The sequence below is a fragment of the Tursiops truncatus genome, chromosome 4 (assembly GCF_011762595.2).
Source record: "Tursiops truncatus isolate mTurTru1 chromosome 4, mTurTru1.mat.Y, whole genome shotgun sequence".
NCBI classification, from domain to species: Eukaryota; Metazoa; Chordata; class Mammalia; order Artiodactyla; family Delphinidae; genus Tursiops; species Tursiops truncatus.
Window position 1 is genome coordinate 72,551,674 of NC_047037.1, and position 19,377 is coordinate 72,571,050.

Below are 19,377 nucleotides of genomic sequence, written 5' to 3' on the forward strand. Positions count from 1 at the left end.
GTGATGTAGGGGGCGCAATGTGATAGCGTGTGTGTGTGTTTTGGGGGAGAGTATCTGGTGTGTTTCCCTCGATACCAGGCCATTGTGGAGAAGATACACGAAGCTAATCATAAACTATGATTATCCTTTTCAAAACCTTATCAAGCTGTAGTCATCTTGATAATTTCTTCTTTTGTGTGGGAACAGGATCAAAACCTAATACATTACGTCCTATTGCATTTTTTTGTACTCTGGAGCCCCATTTCTCTCTCATGCAGCTGGGGTGGGTGGTAAGTAACTTACAGTTAATTAAAGGTCTATTTGAAGTTCAAACCCCCTTCAGGATTTCTTCTCCCAGTTACTTCTCGTGTCCAAGGATGGCATCTGGGCACAGAGGAAGCTTCCTCAGCCTCGTATTGTCGGAGCAAGCGTCTGCTTCATGTGCCACCCTCCCTGTGGCTCCCCAGCTGACCTCTGAGCCTCAGCCTCCATCCTGGCTGCTTTGGCCACTGGCATGTCTGTGCAGGTGTCTGAGCATGTAGCTGGTGGCTGGTGGCATCACTCACTGAGATATAGGGTGCATGAGGAGAAACTGGTTTGGGGGGATTGGCAGGTATTGGAGCTTAGAGTAGCAGACATGAGGGTAGAGAATGGGGTGGAGTGAAGCTCAGGGCCAGGGTTTGGCTCTGAGTTGGGTATAGGTGAGCTCTCCCTGCCCAGCACTTGTCCCAGGGTTTCACCCTAAGATCCAAGCTTTGGGATTTTGACCGTCACATCAAAGGGGCCTTTGGGGAGGAATCCCTGCCAGCCTCAGTTGGGTTCATCCCTGGAAGAGCTGTCCAGAGTTGGGGGAGTGACATACAGAGGGTGCATTTATGAGTTTTGCTTGTCCCTAAAGCTAAATCAGAGCTTGTGGCCCCAGGCCCTGGGATAACCCCTTCTTCCTCTGCTCCCCCAGGCTTCCGAGGGCTGCAAATCTACAAGCTACACAAGGAAGAAAAGCGCAACTACCGTCTCCAGTGCCTGCAGTGGTTGAAGAGAGAGTCTCAGTGGCCCAGCTGGGGCTGGAACCAGATCTCCTGCCCGTGTTCCTGGAGGCAGGGACTATGGGACTTGAGATTCCAGCCCATCAACATAGGTGACGCCTCCTTCCTACCTCTCGAGGCACCCTCAGTGTCCCCCACAAGCCCACCCCCTCCCTCTGGCCATGCCTGACCTTTCCCTTCCGGGGCACCCTCAGTTCCTCCCTGGAAGCACCCCGACCCCACTGCCGCCACCACCACGGGCATCCTGGGCCTGAGTGTGTCTGGGCTTGTTGCAGCCTGGTCGGGCCTTGGCAGCAGGCAGCTGTGCAGCTTCTCCTCCTGGAGAGGGGGCGTGTGCTGCAGCTACGGACCCTGGGGAGAGCTTCTCCAAGGCTGGAGAGTGCAGAGTCCTTGGCAGTTTGGTAAGTGTGTCCACGGAAAACTCAACCCCGCCTTTTCTGGAGCTTTCTGTTCTTCACTGTCAGAGACCAGCTTGGGCTCCACGTCAGCAGTGGGACCCACAGAATGAAGCCTCTTTTCCCCATTTCCTCCCAGCTGCTTCCCCTCAATTTCCTGATCTTGTAAGATTAGGAAGTTTCCGACATCCCTTCCAGCTGGCATCCTAGGGATTTCTGACTGAGTTCCTCTTGCCCCATCTCCACTTGGCCCATAACCCAGCCCAGAGTAGGGACATCTTTCTAGGGAAGGGGAGGGGCCTGGTCTGACCCAGATTAGCAGGCTGTCTGGGGGAAGACATGGGGTCGTTTCCCGCAGAGACCTTCCAAAGGAGCTAGAGAGGACAGGGTTGGGGGCCCAGGGTAAGCATGTGCTCCCCACCTCCTCCCTGCAATCTCAGCAGCCTCCTTAGTCCCCAGACGACCAGCCACAGCCTCCCACTCCCAGCGCTTGGAAAGCGGTGGGACTCAGCACCCCCCACTCCAAGAAAGGAAGGACCCTGTGCCTGCCCACCAGAGGCTTTGCTCCATGTGGCTCTGACAAGCTCACAAGGGACATAGTAACTGGTCAATGGCCTAAGGTCATTAAGCAGGGTGGGATCTGAACTCATGTGGGCCTGATTTGCCAACCATGCCCTTGCCGCCCACATCATCCTGCCCAAACCTCCCAGCTGGGTCCTGCAGGTCCCTCATCTCCCCCAACCCGCTGCTCTTCCCCACAGACCAAGAACTGGAGCCGCAGAATTGGTGTTGCCGTTTCAACGATAAGCCCTCCTTCTGCGCCCTGTACCAGCTCAGGAGGCCCCGCGTCAGCTGCGCTGGGTACCAGCCCCCGAGGCCAGGTGAGGCTGCCGGAGCCCAGCCCTGGGGCAGGGCTGAAGTGGAAGATCTGGGGAGGGGTAGCCTCTCGGGGTCTGGACCAGGGCGGCAGAAGCTTCCTGGGGCAGCGCTGTGACCACAAGGGAAGGTGGAGGTGTGTGCGGAGTGTGGCAGAGGAGGGACTTCACACACGGCCCTGCGGAGGGAGAGGTGTGGTAGGTGGGGAGGTAATGAGAGGACATGAGTGGGCACACAAGCACAAGAGGGCTTTCGGGGAGGGTTAAATGCTCCATGAGCACCTCTCCAGGCTGAAGCCTCCCAGGTCTTTCCCTGGTCTGCCTTGCCAACCTAGTACCTCATTTGTTCCAGCCTGGATGTTTGGGGACCCCCACATCACCACGTTGGATGGTGCCAATTACACCTTCAATGGGCTGGGAGACTTCCTGCTGGTCCGGACCCAGGATAGAAACTCCTCCTTCCTGCTGCAGGGCCGCACTGCCCAGACCGGCTCGGCCCAGGCCACCAACTTCATTGCCTTCGCCGCTGAATACAGCTCCAGCAGCCTGGACCCCATCACAGTGAGTAGGGCCGGGGTCCTCCCCTCGCAGGGAGCCTTTAGCTCAGGGACTTTCAGGTGGAGACTGAGGCCCCGGAGGAGAAAGAGAAGGAAGAAGGGAAGGGAGCAGGAGGGAGGGAGGACGCATCCTGCCAATGCAGTGGTTCAGATTAGGAGTTTGGGATTAACACACATACACACTACTGTATATAAAATAAATCACCAACAAGGACCTACTATATAGCCCAGGGAACTATACCGAATATTTTGTAATAACCTATAAGAGAAGAGAATCTGAAGAATTATATATATATATATTCTTCATATACATATATGTCTGAATTGCTGTGCTGTACACCTGAAACTAACATGATATTGTAAATCAACTATACTTCAATAAAAATAAATAAATAATTTAAAAAAGAGTCAACCCGGGAGACACGGGATTAGGGTCCTGGCTGTGAGACTGAAGGAACAACTTAACTTCCAGTGCCTCTTTTTCCTTAGAGTAAAATGGGGATGATAATATTACCTACCTCACAGGGCCGCAGTGAGATTTAAAAGCTAATCTATGAAACGTGCCTCGCTCAGAGCCTGGCCCATGCCAAGCGCCTCACACATGGTAACTAGCATCACCTCATGGTCACACTCCCCATCACCTTCACCTTCATCCAAGCCCCAGGCTCTGAGCTCTGCGCAGCCTCCTTCCTCAGTTTCTGGGCCCACCTGCAGGTCGGTCTTAGGCCTCTGCCAATTCCCTTCCAGGTTCAATGGCTCCTTGCGCCCAGTGACACAATCCACGTTCGGCTCAACAACCAGACTGTAACATTTGACACTAACCGTGAAGGTGCAAAAGGTAGGCTGGGGACAGCCGTCAGCTGCCCTCTCCTGCTACCCTGGGTCAGGATCAGCAGGGTGCCCAGCACCAGGGAGAAGGGAGCTGGGGCGGAGAGGCAGTGGCGTCGGGGAAGAGCAGCGTGGTCACCACCCCTGCTGTCCCTCCAGCAGCTGTGCCTGAGCAGTTCCTTCACCAGAGCTGGGCCTTAAACTTTCCCTCCTCACTTCTCTCCTTCCCCTGAGGCCATGACAGCCTCTCTACGACAGCCCGTCCTCAGTCCCCAGGGAGAAGGGTGTGGGGTGGGCCGTGAAGGTGTCCTGTGAGTGTGGTTTGGGGCCACTGGAGTAGGACCCTGCAGGGCATCTCCCAGCTGCTCTTAGTCTCCTCGCTGCATCTTGAAACCTCACTACTGCCAAGTCTTGGGCCTCCAGGGCTCCAACGCTGGCTTTTTCCTCATTTGTCTCCCAACATTCCAGGCCAGGAGATGTTCAACACCTCTGGAGTTGTAATGACCCGCAATGGCTCCACGGTATCAGCCAACTTTGATGGGGCAGTGACCATCTCAGTGATCGCTATGTCCAACATCCTCCACGCGTCCTGCAGCCTCCCGGAGGAGTATCAGAACCACACAGAGGGCCTCATGGGTAAGGAACAGGCAGGAGCCTGCCTCTGCCGTGGGAGCTCAGACCCCCCAGCCCGTAAGCAGCTCCACCTCCAGTGGGCCTGTGGACATCACAGGTGGAGTTTCCTTTCTCAGCCTCCTTGGAACAGAGCCTGAGGGTACAGAGCAGCAGGGAAGGAGGAGGGAGGTAGCTCTTCAGCTGCCTCTGAGGCTCACTTCCCGTCCTCCTGAAGCTCTGGGTCCAGGGCAGCGGGGGCGGGGGGGGGGGGTGCAGGGGGCATCGAGGATGGGCTCTGGGGAGCATGGGGCCAGCAGCCACCCTTCCCCTCCCTGCCTCCCTCCCTCCCTCTGGCTTCACACCTTCCCACCCTCCCCCATCCCCCACATTCCCTCCCTTCTTTCCCCACTTCCTCCTTCACTTCCTTCTTCCCTGAAGCAGAGGGGCAGGCTCTGAGGCTATAGTCCTCTCCTGGCCTCCTGGAGGACTGAACCGACAACAGATGCCACTGAAAGAGGCTTCGCAGGCCCCCTACTCCCCACATCTCCATGTGACCTGTTGGATGCTCCCCAGGGAAGGGAGGGCCACAGTCCCAGGGTGGCTGACCCCTGCTCTGTCCCTCAGGCTTCTGGAACGGCAACCCAGATGACGACTTCAGGATGCCCAATGGCTCCATCCTTCCCCCAGGGAGCTCCGAGGAGATGCTTTTTCACTATGGAATGGCCTGTGAGTCTGAGCCTCAGGGTCCCCAGGCAGATGGGGTAGGGCCAGGATGAAGGAAGCTGCCGCACTGTCTCCCTCAGGCCTGTGGGGACCAGACCTCTGTCCTCTATGAGAGGGGAGTAGGAAGGAAGAGACCTGAGGATGCTGGTGCCACCTCAGATTTGTCCCCTCCACTTCCGTCCCACCTGCGTCTCTCTACCTGGAAGAGAGGACAAGGAAGTTGGGTGGCCCTCACTCACGAGAGCGGGGACTTCCAGACTCAGAAGCTGGAAGTCGCTCTGTCCTTCCACATACCCCTCCCCCACCCAAACCATATAAAGTAAGGGTAAGGGGTGGACACAGCAGAAATATAGCTGGAGTCCCACCCTGGTGCCACCACCATCGCACCTTGTGTGTTTTAGGGGAAATCAACGGAACAAGCCTTTTTGGCAAGAGGGACGACCCTTTGCCGTCCAACTTCACCCCTGTCTTCTTTTCACAACTGTCGGGAAACAAATCTTTGAATGAAAATTTGACCTCCCAGTGTAATGGAGATACCCACTGCATCTACGATGCCCTGGCCACAGGAAACAAAAGCCTTGGACTGTCCACTGAGATGCTCTCTAGAAGATACCAGCTGATGAACACCACCCTGAGTAAGTGGTGTGGGGCCCAGGGAGGCATGTGCAGAGTTAGGGGCAGACGAGGCGACCCCCTTCCATGACACTCCTTTAAGCTACACATTTTAAAACTTAACAGACTCTTTTGCTCATGTTATTCCTCTGCTCAAACCGTCCCACGATCCCCCAGCCCTGTCCTTATGATAACCTTCACAGCCCTATCCAGTTCTGGCCCCCTTGCCTCTCCAAACTCTTCTCCTAGGACTTCCCACCTCACTCATTCCACTCCAGCCCCACTGGCTTCTTTGTGTTCTTCACACATGCCAGGCTCACACCCGACTCCAAGACACTGCACGTGCTCTTCTCTTTGCCTGGAATGCCCTTCCCCCAGAGAGCCACAGGCTCGTCCCTCACCTCCTTCCAATCTCTATTCAAATGTCACCTTCTCAGCAGTGCCTTTCTTGGCTAGCCTGCCTAAAATTTCACATTCACCCCCACTTCCTATTTGCCTTCCCTGCTTTATTTTTTCTCTTAGTATCTATAACTATCTAACATATTTTCTAATTTTCATAGGTATCTTTTTTATTATTTGTTCATGGCTGCATCCTTACTACCTAGAACAGTTCCAGCCATAGAGTAGATGCTCAGTAAATATTCGTTATGACTGACTGACTGAATGAATGAATAAACAATTGTATGGAAATAGCAGGGCTCCAAAACACAGAGACCAGTGCAAAGGTTTTACTCCCTCTCCATTTCCTGACAAATGCAAAGCCCATCAGATGTTACCCTCATGGTTTACAGCCCTCTTCCAAAGGTAAAACTCCACAACGGTCTGAGCAATGCTGACCTCTGATTCACTTCATACCATGCCCAGAATAGCATTCTGATCAGGAAAGAACTTGAATCCTGTTTGAGGAGAAGATAAAAGAGAGAAGAAAGATTTGGGTGTGTGGGCAATACAACCACAACCTTCTCTGCATGTGTCTGAGAGCAGGTACACAGAATAATTCCTGCTTCTGGAGGTAGGTCACAGCCCGGGCAATGCCTCACACAAGAGAGAGGACTGAAGAAACAGGAGGCCCAGAAGGCAAGAGAGTATCTTGCCTCACATCTCGCATTCCTTCTTTGTGTCTCAGATCAGTACCCCCCGTCTATTGAGGGTCCTGATGTGATGGAAGCCTACATGGGACAGGCCAAGGTGGCTAATTACACCAGCAGCACTAAGGACGTCACATTCACTCTCAGAAACAACTACACTGACTTCAAGCTCTTTGGTAAGAATCCTTGGCTGCGGCTGTAGCAGATGAGGTCACAGTCAAGCTTTGGGTAATTTTGCATTATTATACCCTGTGCAATTTCATGTCACTTTTCCATTGGAATATCCAGGACCAACATTGCTTGGGAATAATCCCTGTAATTCAAATAGGTGCCCCTGGTGAATAGTAGTGATGGGCTTACGGAGATTTGGCTGGCTAGCTAGACTGCCTCTGGGCATGTACAACTGATTCAAAGATCATTTCATCTCAGTCTTATAATACGCAATCATCCTTATGCAATCAACAGATTATTAGAATAAACATAACAATTAACAAATACTAATTTCAAACATTTTCATATCTATTAAAAGAAGGATATCATATGGAACGAGATTTAAAGAAAAGCAAATAACTTCATTTGGTACCTTTCTCACTATTTTTATGTTTGTCAACCATGTTTACTTCACTTTGCCTCTCTTTATCTGCTTTTCTGCGCTGGGACCAAGCAAAGCTCCATCTTTCCCTCCCAGTAATGGTGTGAAGACCTGGTTTCAGGCCTGTAACCATGATCTGGGTCAAGAGTCAAAGCCCAGGGAATTCCCTGGCAGTCCAGTCCTTAAGACTCAGCACTTTCGCTGCCGTGGGCCCGGGCTCAATCCCCGGTTTGGGAACTAAGATCCCACAAACCACGAGGCACGGCAAAAAAAAAAAAAAAAAAAAGACTCAAAGCCCACAGGATGTAGCTTGCCTTCTGTTGCCAGCACTAATTAAGCTGGTGACTGTTCTTTGCTAAAACCAAAGCCCTTAGGGACCTTATTCTGAGCTCTGAGCACCTCTCTGACTCATTTTCTTTCTCTGTGCATAAGAAGGGACTGCTTTGGCTGTACCCTGTCGCTCCATATAGCATCCCCTCAGGTGCCAAATGAATAGTATCAGGAGATTTTCTCCTCCATGGGGCTCCTATCCTGAAGAGTGTTGGCCTGGAAGTTATGCTCGTTTGTTCCCTCCTATCAGCTCTTCTCAATCTACTGTTTTAAGGAGACGTTCCTATTTTCTTGAAAAACATAAGACAGGTTGGATCAGAAGAGTCTATTGATAGGTAGCAGTGTTTCACTGTAGTCTGGTGTCTGAAGGTGGCTGGTCAAAAGTCCAGGCAATGAGAGCAGCGGGTGAGAAATCAGGGCGAGGGATGAGGATGCCATGAAGCTGAAGTCAGTTTGGCCTGCAGTGTAGCCTGGGGAAGCGTTGGGAGGATGCTGGCCTTCGTCCTCCATCCCCCCTGGATGTCCCATCCTGGTGCAGGTCTAGGCAGCGTTGCCTTTTGGGGTCTCTTCAGGGGGAGCAGCTGCCTCCCCCTCTGTGAGGTTCCACCCTACAATCGCTGAGTTGGGCTGTGCCACCTCCAGCTCGGAGCGTGGTCAGGATTACTCCAGGAAACCAGCCTTGCTCAAGGAAATGCCGGAAAAAATCGGAGGGGTGTTCTGGCAGGGGGGTGGGGGGGATGTCCAACATCAGCTCTTGGGGTGGCGGAGAGCAGAGCAGTTGAGGCCTCCAGCTCTCAACAGTCTCGTCTTCCCTGGGGCAGAGAATGGGACATTGCTATGGACACCAAAGTTGCTGGGACCACTTACTCTGGAGATTCTAGCAAGAAGTGCCAAGGACAACTTGTCGTCTGTACTCAAGCCAAGGACAGTGGTCTGTGCGTGCGAGGCAGAGAGCCAGTGTTTATACAACCAGACCAGCTGGGTGGGTGATTCCTCCCTGGAGGTGAGTGGCGAAGAGGGTTGGCGGTGGGGTGGGGGGGGGGTTCCAAGTTGAGGGAAAGGAAGTGGGAACTGAAAGGATGTCGTCCTTCAGCTCCTCTGTGCTAATGTGTGTGATGGGAGGCGGGTGGAGCTGTGGTAGGTGAGTAGAGCAGACAACAATCTCGGGCCACAAACTTACAAGTGTAAGAAATGGAACTTTCTTTCCTGCTTATAGCTCAACTGAATTTTTATCTCCCAGCTCCCATTTAGCCAGGCTGGCAGGAAACTTCCACCTCAGTCTTTCTTAGAGTTGCCCAGTGGTTGCCAGCTCCACGGTTCTGGAGTAAGACAGTGAAGTAAGACAGTAAGATGCGGGTAGGAAGGTGCCCATGTGGTCCCTGGGCCTGAGTCTACACGGATCACAGCTCCAGGCACCCTCCCTTCAGACACAGGGGAGTGTTCTGTGGCTTCTGTGCGTTGCTCAGACACAGGAAACCTTGTGGCTTAGGGTCCCATCTGCCTAGAAGCACTGCATACCCATTTCTCTGGGGCTTCATCTTCATGGTGTTGGGAAGAGAAGTACAGATCCCTCTGATCTTGGTCCCCCCAAAACCTTTTTTTTTCCCCTTTTACTCTCTTCCTCCAACTAAAAGAAACATCTCTTTTGCAGTTTGAAGAAAATCCTTCTCCATTCAAGTTTCTAGCCAAGATACTTGGCCTAAGTCCATGAATCTGGCCCCATCTGCTTTTTTTTTAACTTTTTGGGGGGAGTCAGAAAGGAAAGTGTTCGGCTGGCAATACCCCACTACCTCCTTCACCTCTTACACACACACACACACACACACACACACACACACACACACACACACCCTTCTCCTGAAGCATGAGCAGAGAATTCCTACTTGAAAGGGAGAGAGGTGGAGGAGTCCAGGAGGCAGAAAAGGAAAAAAATACAGAGTAGGGGGAAAAGGGATTAAAATCAATATATTATTTTAGATATCCCAAGATATCCAGTGTTAAAGGGTTCCATTTCGGGGAGCTTTCCAGCGTCATCTCAGTAGGCGAGATAGAAAAGAGAGATGAGGAACTTGATGAGGATCTGGACGGTTCCCCTCCCTGTGCCCTTGTTCTGGTTGTTGCGAGCTCTCACTGTGCTCAGCAACGAGCCTCCTTCTTGGCTGGGAGTCAGCAAGGGAAGAGAGAGCAGGAAACTGCAGCTTACGTAAGATCCAGTTTTCCAGGGATAGTAGAATATTTATTTATTTAGCCCCTGTCTAGGAAGGGTTTCAGGCAAGGAGATTTGCTGTAAGAGGGAAGAGGCTGGGATCCCGGAGCAGAGGCCAGGCAGAGGGCTCAGGAAAAGGATGGCCCAGGGAGGCCACGTGGCCTGGAGGACGGTCTGCCTTTGACAGGGACGTGCAGGCCCAGGGCCTGTTCAAGAAGCTGCTCAGTGGATACTGGCAGAATTACGACAAGGACTCAGGGTCCATGGGTTCTCAGACCTGAGGGGTTGGTACAGCAACACCCCAGAAACCCTTAATGGTTCAGCCTCCTGGCCGCCCAGTGATCAGCAACCTATTCCAGGTGGCCGAATGCAAGTGTGACGGGAACGCCACAGGCCGCTACTGCAACCGCACCAAGGACCCCTGTGAAGAGCAGTGCTTCCCGAGTGTGAAGTGCATTTCCGGGAAGGGCTGTGAGGCCTGCCCCCCGCACCTGACTGGGGATGGACGTCACTGTGCACGTGAGCTGGGGACAGGGCCTCGGCAGGAGGAGGTTCTGGGGACAGGTGACATCTCGAGGGCTTAAGACAACTGGGCGAACCATTTCTCCCCCCTTTCCAGCAAGTCTTTAGAATGTTCAATACAGGTGGGTATGGTAAGGAGGTAAGGTGGGTATGGCAGGGTGTGAGGCCGAAGGAGAAGAGATTGTACAGGCATGGAGGAGGGGCCAGAGCTGAGAAGCCCTGAGGCACTGTTGGGGGAAACCCCGGGCAAAAGACTGAAGATGGCCTGGAGAGGGGAGGGAAATTTAGCAGCAGTCAGGGAGCCAGAAGTAAGCTGGGGTGGGGCCCTCAGGCTCCGGGGGTTTTCAGAGATGCAAGGCCCAGGGTCTCTGCATTTCCCTAGTCAGGACATTGTGTGAGGGGGGGAGGGGGGGCGGGGGAGCTGCCATGGGCATCTGGTGGCAGGGGTGCCTCATCTTCCCTTTGAGTCCTCCTTCCACCATCTGTTGCTTGACCTTTGAGCCATCAGAGTCATGAGGGCATCACGGTGAGGCCTCCACTAAGCCCCCTGAAGCGCCCCAGTGAAGTCTAGAGACCACTGCATCTTCTGAGCAGAGACCAGAGAGGTAGAACCACAGCCTTATAAAGGCAGAAAAGGGGATGGAAGTGAAGAAAACAGGTCGGTGGGCTTTCCTGAAAGAGAGTCCTTTCCTGATGGGAAGGGTCTGATAAACACTCCATTCCCTCAGCAGAATTGGGAGAACCCTGACCTGGCAGGGGAAAAAGGGTCGCCCGGCAAAGAAATGTCTGGAAAAGGAAGAGGATAGTTCGGGGTTCAGAGTGGCCCACAAGCAGAACGCAGCTTAAGTGGGCTTTGCAGGAAAGAAATCAAGCCTGTCCTGGGAGCAGCTTTCCCTGGGCCGAGGGCTGCCCCTTGCTGCTGAGAGAGGTGTTGCTGACCTCTCTGCTCCCCCTGCAGCTCTGGAGAACCTCTTCCTCTGTCAGAACAAGTCCTGCCCTGAGAATTACTGCTACAACAACGGCCACTGCTACCTCTCCCAGGCTCAGGCCTGCCAGCCTGCCTGCACCTGCCCCCCAGCCTTCACCGACACCCGCTGCTTCCTGGCTGGGAACAATTTCACTCCAACAGTCCATCTAGGTACGACCAGATACTCCACCATCCCCACTTCTCTCTCCTTGGGGGACGATATGGGGCTCTGGGGGCCAGGCTAAGTCCCTCAAACTCACAGGACACAACTCCAAATTTCCCTCAGGTGGTGGTAAGTTGTAGGCTATGGGAGCGAGTGGGGGGCAGCTGTCACAGCATGAACCACGGGCCTGAGCAGTCTGCTGAGGAAAGACTGAAGGTGACCTCACAGCTCAGCAAGACAAGAGTTAGGGAAGCCTTGACCATAGTCCAACATGCATTTGTGTGAGGGTCAGCAGACTTGGCCACTTCTGCTGATCCTTCTGGTAAACCTGTGAGGTGATTATGAACCTCCTTCTCCCGTCTCCAGAGCTTCCCTTAAGGATCATCCATCTCTCACTCATGGAAGACGAAGGTGCCTCCCAAGCAGATGTCAATGCCTCGGTCAGTGCTGCAGGCCAGCTCTGGGTGGGGGACGGGTCTTGGCAGGTTCAGGGTGGGGTCTTAGCCATGGCTTGTGCATTCTGCCTCTCATAATCCGTCTAGATTCAACTGCCAGAGGGGGCTGGAGCCTCCTGCCCCAGGGAAGGCTGAGGGTGAGGAAAGCAGGAAGGCCTAGGACAGAGACCTCCAAGGGGGTTAGAATGACCAACTCGCAATGAATAGAGTCCAGGGTGGCTGAGTCAATGCAGTCTTTCCTTCCGAGCATCCCTCAAGACCTGCCCTTGGATATTATATGGAGGAAACACAAGAGGGCATTTCACCTCCAGGAAGCCTTCCCTGACTTCGCCGAGGAAACTGGGCCTCCCTCTTCTTGGCTCCCATACCCTTGTCCATTCCCCAATCACAGGCAAAGTAGCACAGTAGTTGAGCTATTGAGGCTCAGGAATCCTACCCAGGTTCAAATCCTGACACTACCACTCACTAGAGCAGGTGTAATAATTAGACAAATTATTTGAACTCCCATCTGTAAAAATAAAGTAATAACAGTACTTATGTCAGTGGTTTGTGTCAAGGTTTAAATGATAATGTAGGTAAGGCACTCAGCACGGTGCCTAAAACACAATGTATTAAAAAAAATTATCCAAATTATTATTACTACTGTTGCTACTACCACTACTACAGCACTCCACACTCTGTACGGTAAAATCTGTTAACATTTGTCCACTGCGCCAGACTGTGGGTCTTTGAGAATGGACTGTTCCTAAGTCACACTGACATCCCTCACACTTGACCATCCCCTAGGACTGGCTAAGTATAATCTCTGTTCAATATACACGTGGGGAGAGAATGAGTGGGTAAGTCGGGGATCAGAGGCAAGGTAGAGGTCATTCATTTCAGATTCTCCCCTTGTGATAGGAAGTGGGGGTAAGGATATGTAAAGTCCTTCACTCACCAACAAACTTCTATTAAGCAGGGACCTGTGCCAGTCACCAGGCTAGGCTGGGGTGTGGGGATGCAGAAATGCATAAGAAACATTCTGGTGTCTTGGGTCCTCATCTTCAAAGAAGGAAACAGGGAGTTCCCTGGTGGCCTAGTGGTTAGGATTCCAGGCTTCCACTGCTGTGGCCCGGGTTCAATCCCTGGTCAGGGAACTGAGATCCCACAAGCTGTAGGGTGTGGCCAGAAAAAATTTAAAAGGGAAGAAGGAAACGGAAAGGGATGAATATGTGCATTAAAGTGGGAAGGGTCTCCTCTCTGGATTGGGCCTCACCCTCACTTCCACCCTCCCACCCCAACTCCCATCCTCTGCCTTAGGTGGCCTATAGACTGAGGAACCTGGATGTGCGGGCCTTTCTCTGGAACAGACGAGTGGATCGAATGTAAGTGGGACTGTCCCTACCTGGTCGCCGGGTCCTCCCCCAAACTCCTCACCCCTTGGCCCCTCACTGTGCCCCTCCCATACAGTGGGCCCCCAATAGCACAGGCCTCAGGAAGCTCCCTTCACCGCTGGAGCATCATCTCAGAGTTCCAGTACCGCCCTGGGGGCCCTGTCATCAACTTCCTGAATACCCAGCTGCTAGATGCAGTGGTGGAGGCGTTCTTAACTCCGTGGAGTAGGTGGAAGAGAAGTGCGGGGCCCAGGAACAACGTGACCTTCCACCCCATCTACAGGAGGGACGTGTACAGTATTATGGCTCGTGAGTCACTGTCTTGGGGACAGCTACTGGGATAGCTGAGGGGGGAGGTAAGCAGAGGGAGCCTGTCACAGATCTGCAGCCCACACAAATCCACGGCTGAAATGTGTTCTACAGCAAGCCACAGACAAAAATTAAGTTAATTTAGTTTTTTTTGTTTGTAATTTTTGAGAGAAATTGTGAACATTTTACCCACCAGCCTTCTAAATTCAAGAACAGGCGCACAAAATACTGCTTGATGAATCCCCACGTGTACAGTTTCACAGAGCAATTACTCCAACTGCTGCTTTCCTGATCGTCACTGCTAACAGTTTTCTTTCCACAAAATTGTTAATGATTTGGTTAAAAGACCATTGTACTTTATAAACATAAACAAGGACATTCTTTTTGCCTTTGCCCTCCAGCTGGAGATATTCAGTTGAAGGCTGGAGACCTGGCCCAGGGGCAGATATATCCCCTCCCTGAAAGAGTGTGACCCCATGCAAAAGCCATCCCCAATCTAGGCCTCCACACTCCCATCTGGAAAATGAGATGGGATTTCTGAGGTCCCTTTCAATTCTGACAGCCTCTAATTATCCCGGAACAGGAATGAAATAGGTTGGCAAGCTTGCCAGGGAAGGAAAGGAATAGCCCACCGTATTTTGTGAGTCAGGCAGAGAACGGGGCAGTGAGTATGTCAAACCCGACAGAAGCTGCTGCGTTACTTGGGTCCAGGACCAAGCCAGAGCTTCTTTTAGAATCTAGGCTAAGCCTCCTCCGTCCCAGGGGCAACGATGTGAAATTCTCCAAACTACTATGCGTATGGGTGGTAGGGGGGTAGGGTTGGTGTTAAGAGGACACCCCAGACCTGATTGTGCCTTTTGTTAGAGAAAACAAACAAACAAACATCCCGCAATTTTTATTATACCAGTACAATGTGTTTATTGTAGAAACTTTAGGAAACACAAATTAACAAAAAGAAAAAAAAATCACTTGTAATCCCTGTCCCCAGAGACAAATCCATTTTGCACCTATTTTTCTGAATTTTCTTTTATGCATAGGAACCTTCAGACATATAAATTTGTTTACAATAAAGGGATCAAATCATGCCTAATGTTTGTTAACCTCCTCATTACTGAAATAATTGTGAACATATTATCTTGTATATTGTTTACACATTCCAATTTCATATATTAGTTTACAATATGTCTTAATATAGTGTGCTATAATAGATTTTAAAAAGAATGTTATACTAATAGTGACCATTTAATGAGGGCTTCCTGTGCCAGGCACTGTACTGAATACTCTGCATATATTATCTCATTTAAAATTTACAGCAAGGTAGTTTCCTTTTAAAAATAAGGAAACTGAGGCTGAAAGAGTTAAGAAATTTCCCCTAAACCACACAACCAGTTAGTAGTAGAGTTTGAATTTCAACTCAGGTCTGACTGATTTCAAAGCATATGCTCTTAATCAATGCATTTTTCATACCGTGGTGCTTATCAGTTGCACAATATTTAACAAAACCACTCCTGTTGAACATTATTGCTCTTATTAACCATGCTGCTCTGGTCTTCCATGAACATATGTAGTTTTCATGTGTGTTTCCAATTATTTCTCAGGATAAATGCCTGAAAATGGAATTCTTGATCCAAAAGGTATAGATCTGGTGTTAATCGGTTGCTTTCTATATTCACTTTTATCCTACCTGACAGTGAATGTGAGCACGCTGGAAACTTACCTCCAATGCAGCGGATACAAGGGCTACCATCTGGTCTTCCACCCCCAGAGCGGCTTCACCTGCGTGTCCCCCTGCAGTGAGGGCTACTGTGAGCACGGAGGCCAGTGCCAGCACCTGCCCGATGGGCCTCGCTGCAGGTGGGCGGGGCTGGGGGCAGGAGGCGGAGGGCAGTGCTGGGAATCCAAGCTGCAAGGGGTCCGGAAATGCCATGGTACCTCGTGGTGTCTGAAAATTTAGGATGGCTCCGTTTGTAGTTAAGAGAAAGGGGATCAGAGGGAAAAGGGACAATGGAAAAGAAGATGTGTGCATGCCTAAATTGTGCGGATGAAAAAGTTGCTATATTACCTATGCAACTCAAACCAGCTACTGGGTAGATATTATGACCACTTTAAAGATGAGAAAACTGCAGCTTAGAGACGATAAGGAATCTGCCTAAGGTACCCAGCAAGTTAAGTAACAGGATCGGGGTTCCAAAGCCAGACTCTCCCACCTGATTTTGCTTCTTGGGTGGACAGTCTGCTGCCTCATTGTGGAAAAGGAGCCCATTGTCTTTTGTCTAGGCCCGGCCCTGCCCCTCCTTAAGAGTAACAGGGGAGGCCCTCTCAAACTGGGGCCCTCTGTCCCACCGGTTCATCAGCAGTCTGAGGGGCTTCCGTGAGGGGAGTGCACTAGGTCGCAGGCCTGCCATGGAGAGGGGCAGCGCCACCTGGGCCCTCTTGTCACATCAGTGCCCTCCGTCTACGCTTGTTCCCACTGCAGTTGCAGATGGGCCCAGCCCTCTCCGCTCCTGAGTCCAAGGAGGGGGCGGGTGGAGCCTAGCACCGGACCCCAGCTCTCCGGGGGCAGGCAGGGTTTGTGACTGCGCATGCTCACCGGCCAGCCCCGCCCCCTCCCCGAAGTCCCTGTGGAGGCGACCTTAGATGAATTCACCACCCCCTCCCCCATCCCCCCGCCCTCCTTGGTAGCCCAGTGGCCTCCCCTCAGCTCCAAGTCAGGGCTGACTCCGCCCCTTCCCTAGAGGGGAGCCGAGCCTATGGTGGAAAACCTCCTCTGGCCCGACAGAAAGGAGGGATGGGGAGGCCGAGCCACCCGCTGACCGTGTCCCCTCTCTGTGTCCCCAGCTGTGAGCCCTTCTCCATCTACACGCCCTGGGGCAAGCACTGTGAGCACCTGAGTTTGAAACTCGACGCCTTCTTCGGGATCCTTTTCGGGGCCCTGGGCGCCCTCCTGCTGCTGGGGGTCGTGCTGTTTGTGTTCCTGCGCTTCCGGGGCTGCTGCGGGAGCCATTTCTCCTACCCGCTGGGCTCGGAAAGCTGAGGCTTTGCCCCGAACGGGCTGCGGTGGCCTATGATACCTCAGGAGCTACCCCAGCCTCACCTGCACACACTCCCAGGCGTCGTGGTTTAGGGAGCCTGGAAAAAGTAAGGTGACTGATGCGGCTTCAGGATTCTTTAAGAAGAATGAATAATGGGAATGAATAATAAAGACCACACCTTGTCAGAACAGGAGACACAGAGGCTGAAAGGAAGAGGCCATAAAGGCCTACTATATAAATAGATGGATTCTCACACAGACATACCCACACAGAGGACACTGACCTACAGAAACACTACGTGCACACACCAGCGTTGATGGGGTGATGGCTTTAAATTAAAAACCAAAATACATTTGCACACAAAAGTCTCCAGTTTACTTCTAATTAAAGTTTATTTAAATAAAATCCCTCTGACTTTTTGTGTTCCCAAAGCCATGGATTTCATTCATGATTTTCCTCTGGTGGCTAAAGGGCCTGATACAGAGGGTGGAGGGAGCAGAGGTCGGTTGGACCCAGTCCTGCTTCAGCCCTCAGTTACTCTATGTTGGGAAGCTCGGTTACTCCAGCCCAGACTTGGATCTTTGCTTCAGTCTCCACATCCCCTTCTTCCCCTCCCCCCAACACAAGCCAAGGCCTGGCCCTCTGAGGAGAGTGGTAAGGATACCCCCATATGGAGTATCGCCAACTCTCTCCCAGGACCCCTCCCTGCCTTGCTGGTCTCTGCCCATCAGTTTCAAGAGGATAAGTATGCAGTGCCTTTTCCTATCTGGAGTGTTCCCTGGAGGAAGGATTAAATCATTTCAGCTCCCTTTCCAGGAACCACCCCATCCTTAGATCTAGGGTACCCAACCCCTGATACATTTTCTCTGTCCTTTCCTGGGCCCCAGTTAGAGTCTTTTGAGCTGCTCCACCCCGTAGTCCCTCAGTCCCACTCTCTCTGCTTTTCCCAGGAACCTGATCAGTTTCCACCTCAACCTTCTCTCTTAGCAGGCAGAACTTTACACATATCTTTGTAAAGATACCCAACTCCAAGGACAATTGGTCCACACCTCCTGTGTCCAGAGCACCTCAGTTCCAATCCTGTGCAGAAGCTGGGTAGTTGCCTTTTGGTCCTATATCCCAAATCCATGAAGAGAGAATCTGATTGGTCCAGCTTGTGTCAGTTGTCCATCCCTGGTCCAATCAAGTGTAACCACAGAGCAGGAAAAGAGGTCACATGATACAAACCTGGTGATCAGGCTCAGACTTGTAGGTGAGTAAGTGGTGTTGGGAGAAGTTCCAAGAGAAATATGATTTCTGATCTGAGCAGAGACTCCAAACTGTCTGCTTTACGTAGAGAACGACTTCTCCCAGCAGGTGAAGCGCCGCCTCCCAATATGTACAAGTCTGTCGTTTTCCCCTCAAATGCCCCCAAGTGTAATCAAGTCTCCATATAGAACCACATTCATTTAATCCCAGCATTCATTTATCAAGAATTAAGCACATGGGAATTCTCTGGTGGTCCAGTGGTTAGGACTCTGTGCTTCCACTGCAGGGGGTAAGGGTTCGATCCCTGGTCGAAGAACTAAGATCCCACGTGCTGGGTGGCATGGCAAAAAAAAAGAATTAAGCACATAGCCCAAATACGTTCACTGGTGAATTCTATTGATACCTAACATTTCAGGAAGAAATTCTACCAACTCTATAATCTCTTTCAGAAGACTGAAGCAGAGGGAAGCTTCCTAACTCATTCTGTAAGGCCAGCACTTTCCTAATACTAAAACCAGAAAAATGCATCACAAGAAAATAAAACTATACACCAATCTCTCATTAACATAGATGCAAAAATCCTCAACAAAATATTGGCAAATCGAATCCAACAATGGATAAAAGGAATTATACACCACAATAAAGTGGCATTTATCCCAGGTACGCAAGTCTGGTTCTACATTTTAAAATAAATTAATGTAATCTATCATGTCAACAGACTGAAGAAGAAATTACATAATCATATCCATAGATGCAGAAAAAGCATTTGACAAAATTCAACACCCTTTGATGAAAACTCTCAACAGACTAGGAATAGAGGGGAACTTCCTTAGCTTGATAAAACACACACACAAACACACACACATACACACACACACACACACACACACACTCTACAAAAAAATCCTACAGCTAACATCATACTTAATGGTGAGAAACTCAAAGCTTTCCAGCTAAGATCAGGAATAAGGCAAGGATGTCCCCTCTTACCACTGCTTTTCAACATTTGTACTGGAAGTCCTAACTAATTCAATAAGACACACAAAAAATTCTTTTTAAGGTATAAAGATTGGGAAGGAAGAAATGAAACTGTCATTGTTCACAAATGACATGATTGTCTATGTAGAAAATCTGAAAGAATTGATTCTAAAAAACCCTCCTGAAACTATTAAGCAATTATATCAAGGTTATAGGATACAAGGTTAATGTACAAAAATCAATTGTTTTCCTGTATACCAGCAATGAACAAATAGAATTTGAAATTAAAAGCACGTTACCATGTCCATTAGCAACCAACCAATAGAATTAAATATTTAGGTATAAATCTAAAAAAATATATACAAGGTCTATATATGGAAAACCACAAGACTCGGATGAAAGATATCATAGAACTAAATAAATGGAGAGATACTCCATGTCCATGGATAGGAAGACTCAATACTGTCAAGAAGTTAGTTCTTCCCAG

At 50.8% G+C, this 19,377-nt stretch overlaps 1 protein-coding gene across 1 annotated transcript in view; it reads left to right on the plus strand.

Annotated features, from left to right (window-relative positions):
• MUC4 (mucin 4, cell surface associated) overlaps nucleotides 1-17,031 on the plus strand; it is a 61,244-nt gene extending 44,213 nt beyond the window's left edge. Inside the window, 18 exon segments of the mRNA XM_033855703.2 lie at nucleotides 938-1,117; nucleotides 1,301-1,426; nucleotides 2,182-2,301; nucleotides 2,648-2,856; nucleotides 3,600-3,690; nucleotides 4,149-4,316; nucleotides 4,917-5,018; nucleotides 5,417-5,650; nucleotides 6,754-6,891; nucleotides 8,459-8,640; nucleotides 10,203-10,362; nucleotides 11,324-11,503; nucleotides 11,862-11,935; nucleotides 13,250-13,314; nucleotides 13,400-13,632; nucleotides 15,324-15,486; nucleotides 16,471-16,657; nucleotides 16,659-17,031. Of these exon segments, the coding sequence (XP_033711594.1) occupies nucleotides 938-1,117; nucleotides 1,301-1,426; nucleotides 2,182-2,301; nucleotides 2,648-2,856; nucleotides 3,600-3,690; nucleotides 4,149-4,316; nucleotides 4,917-5,018; nucleotides 5,417-5,650; nucleotides 6,754-6,891; nucleotides 8,459-8,640; nucleotides 10,203-10,362; nucleotides 11,324-11,503; nucleotides 11,862-11,935; nucleotides 13,250-13,314; nucleotides 13,400-13,632; nucleotides 15,324-15,486; nucleotides 16,471-16,657; nucleotides 16,659-16,700 (2,654 nt within the window). The 3' untranslated portion in view covers nucleotides 16,701-17,031.
• The last annotated feature ends 2,346 nt before the right edge of the window (nucleotides 17,032-19,377 follow it).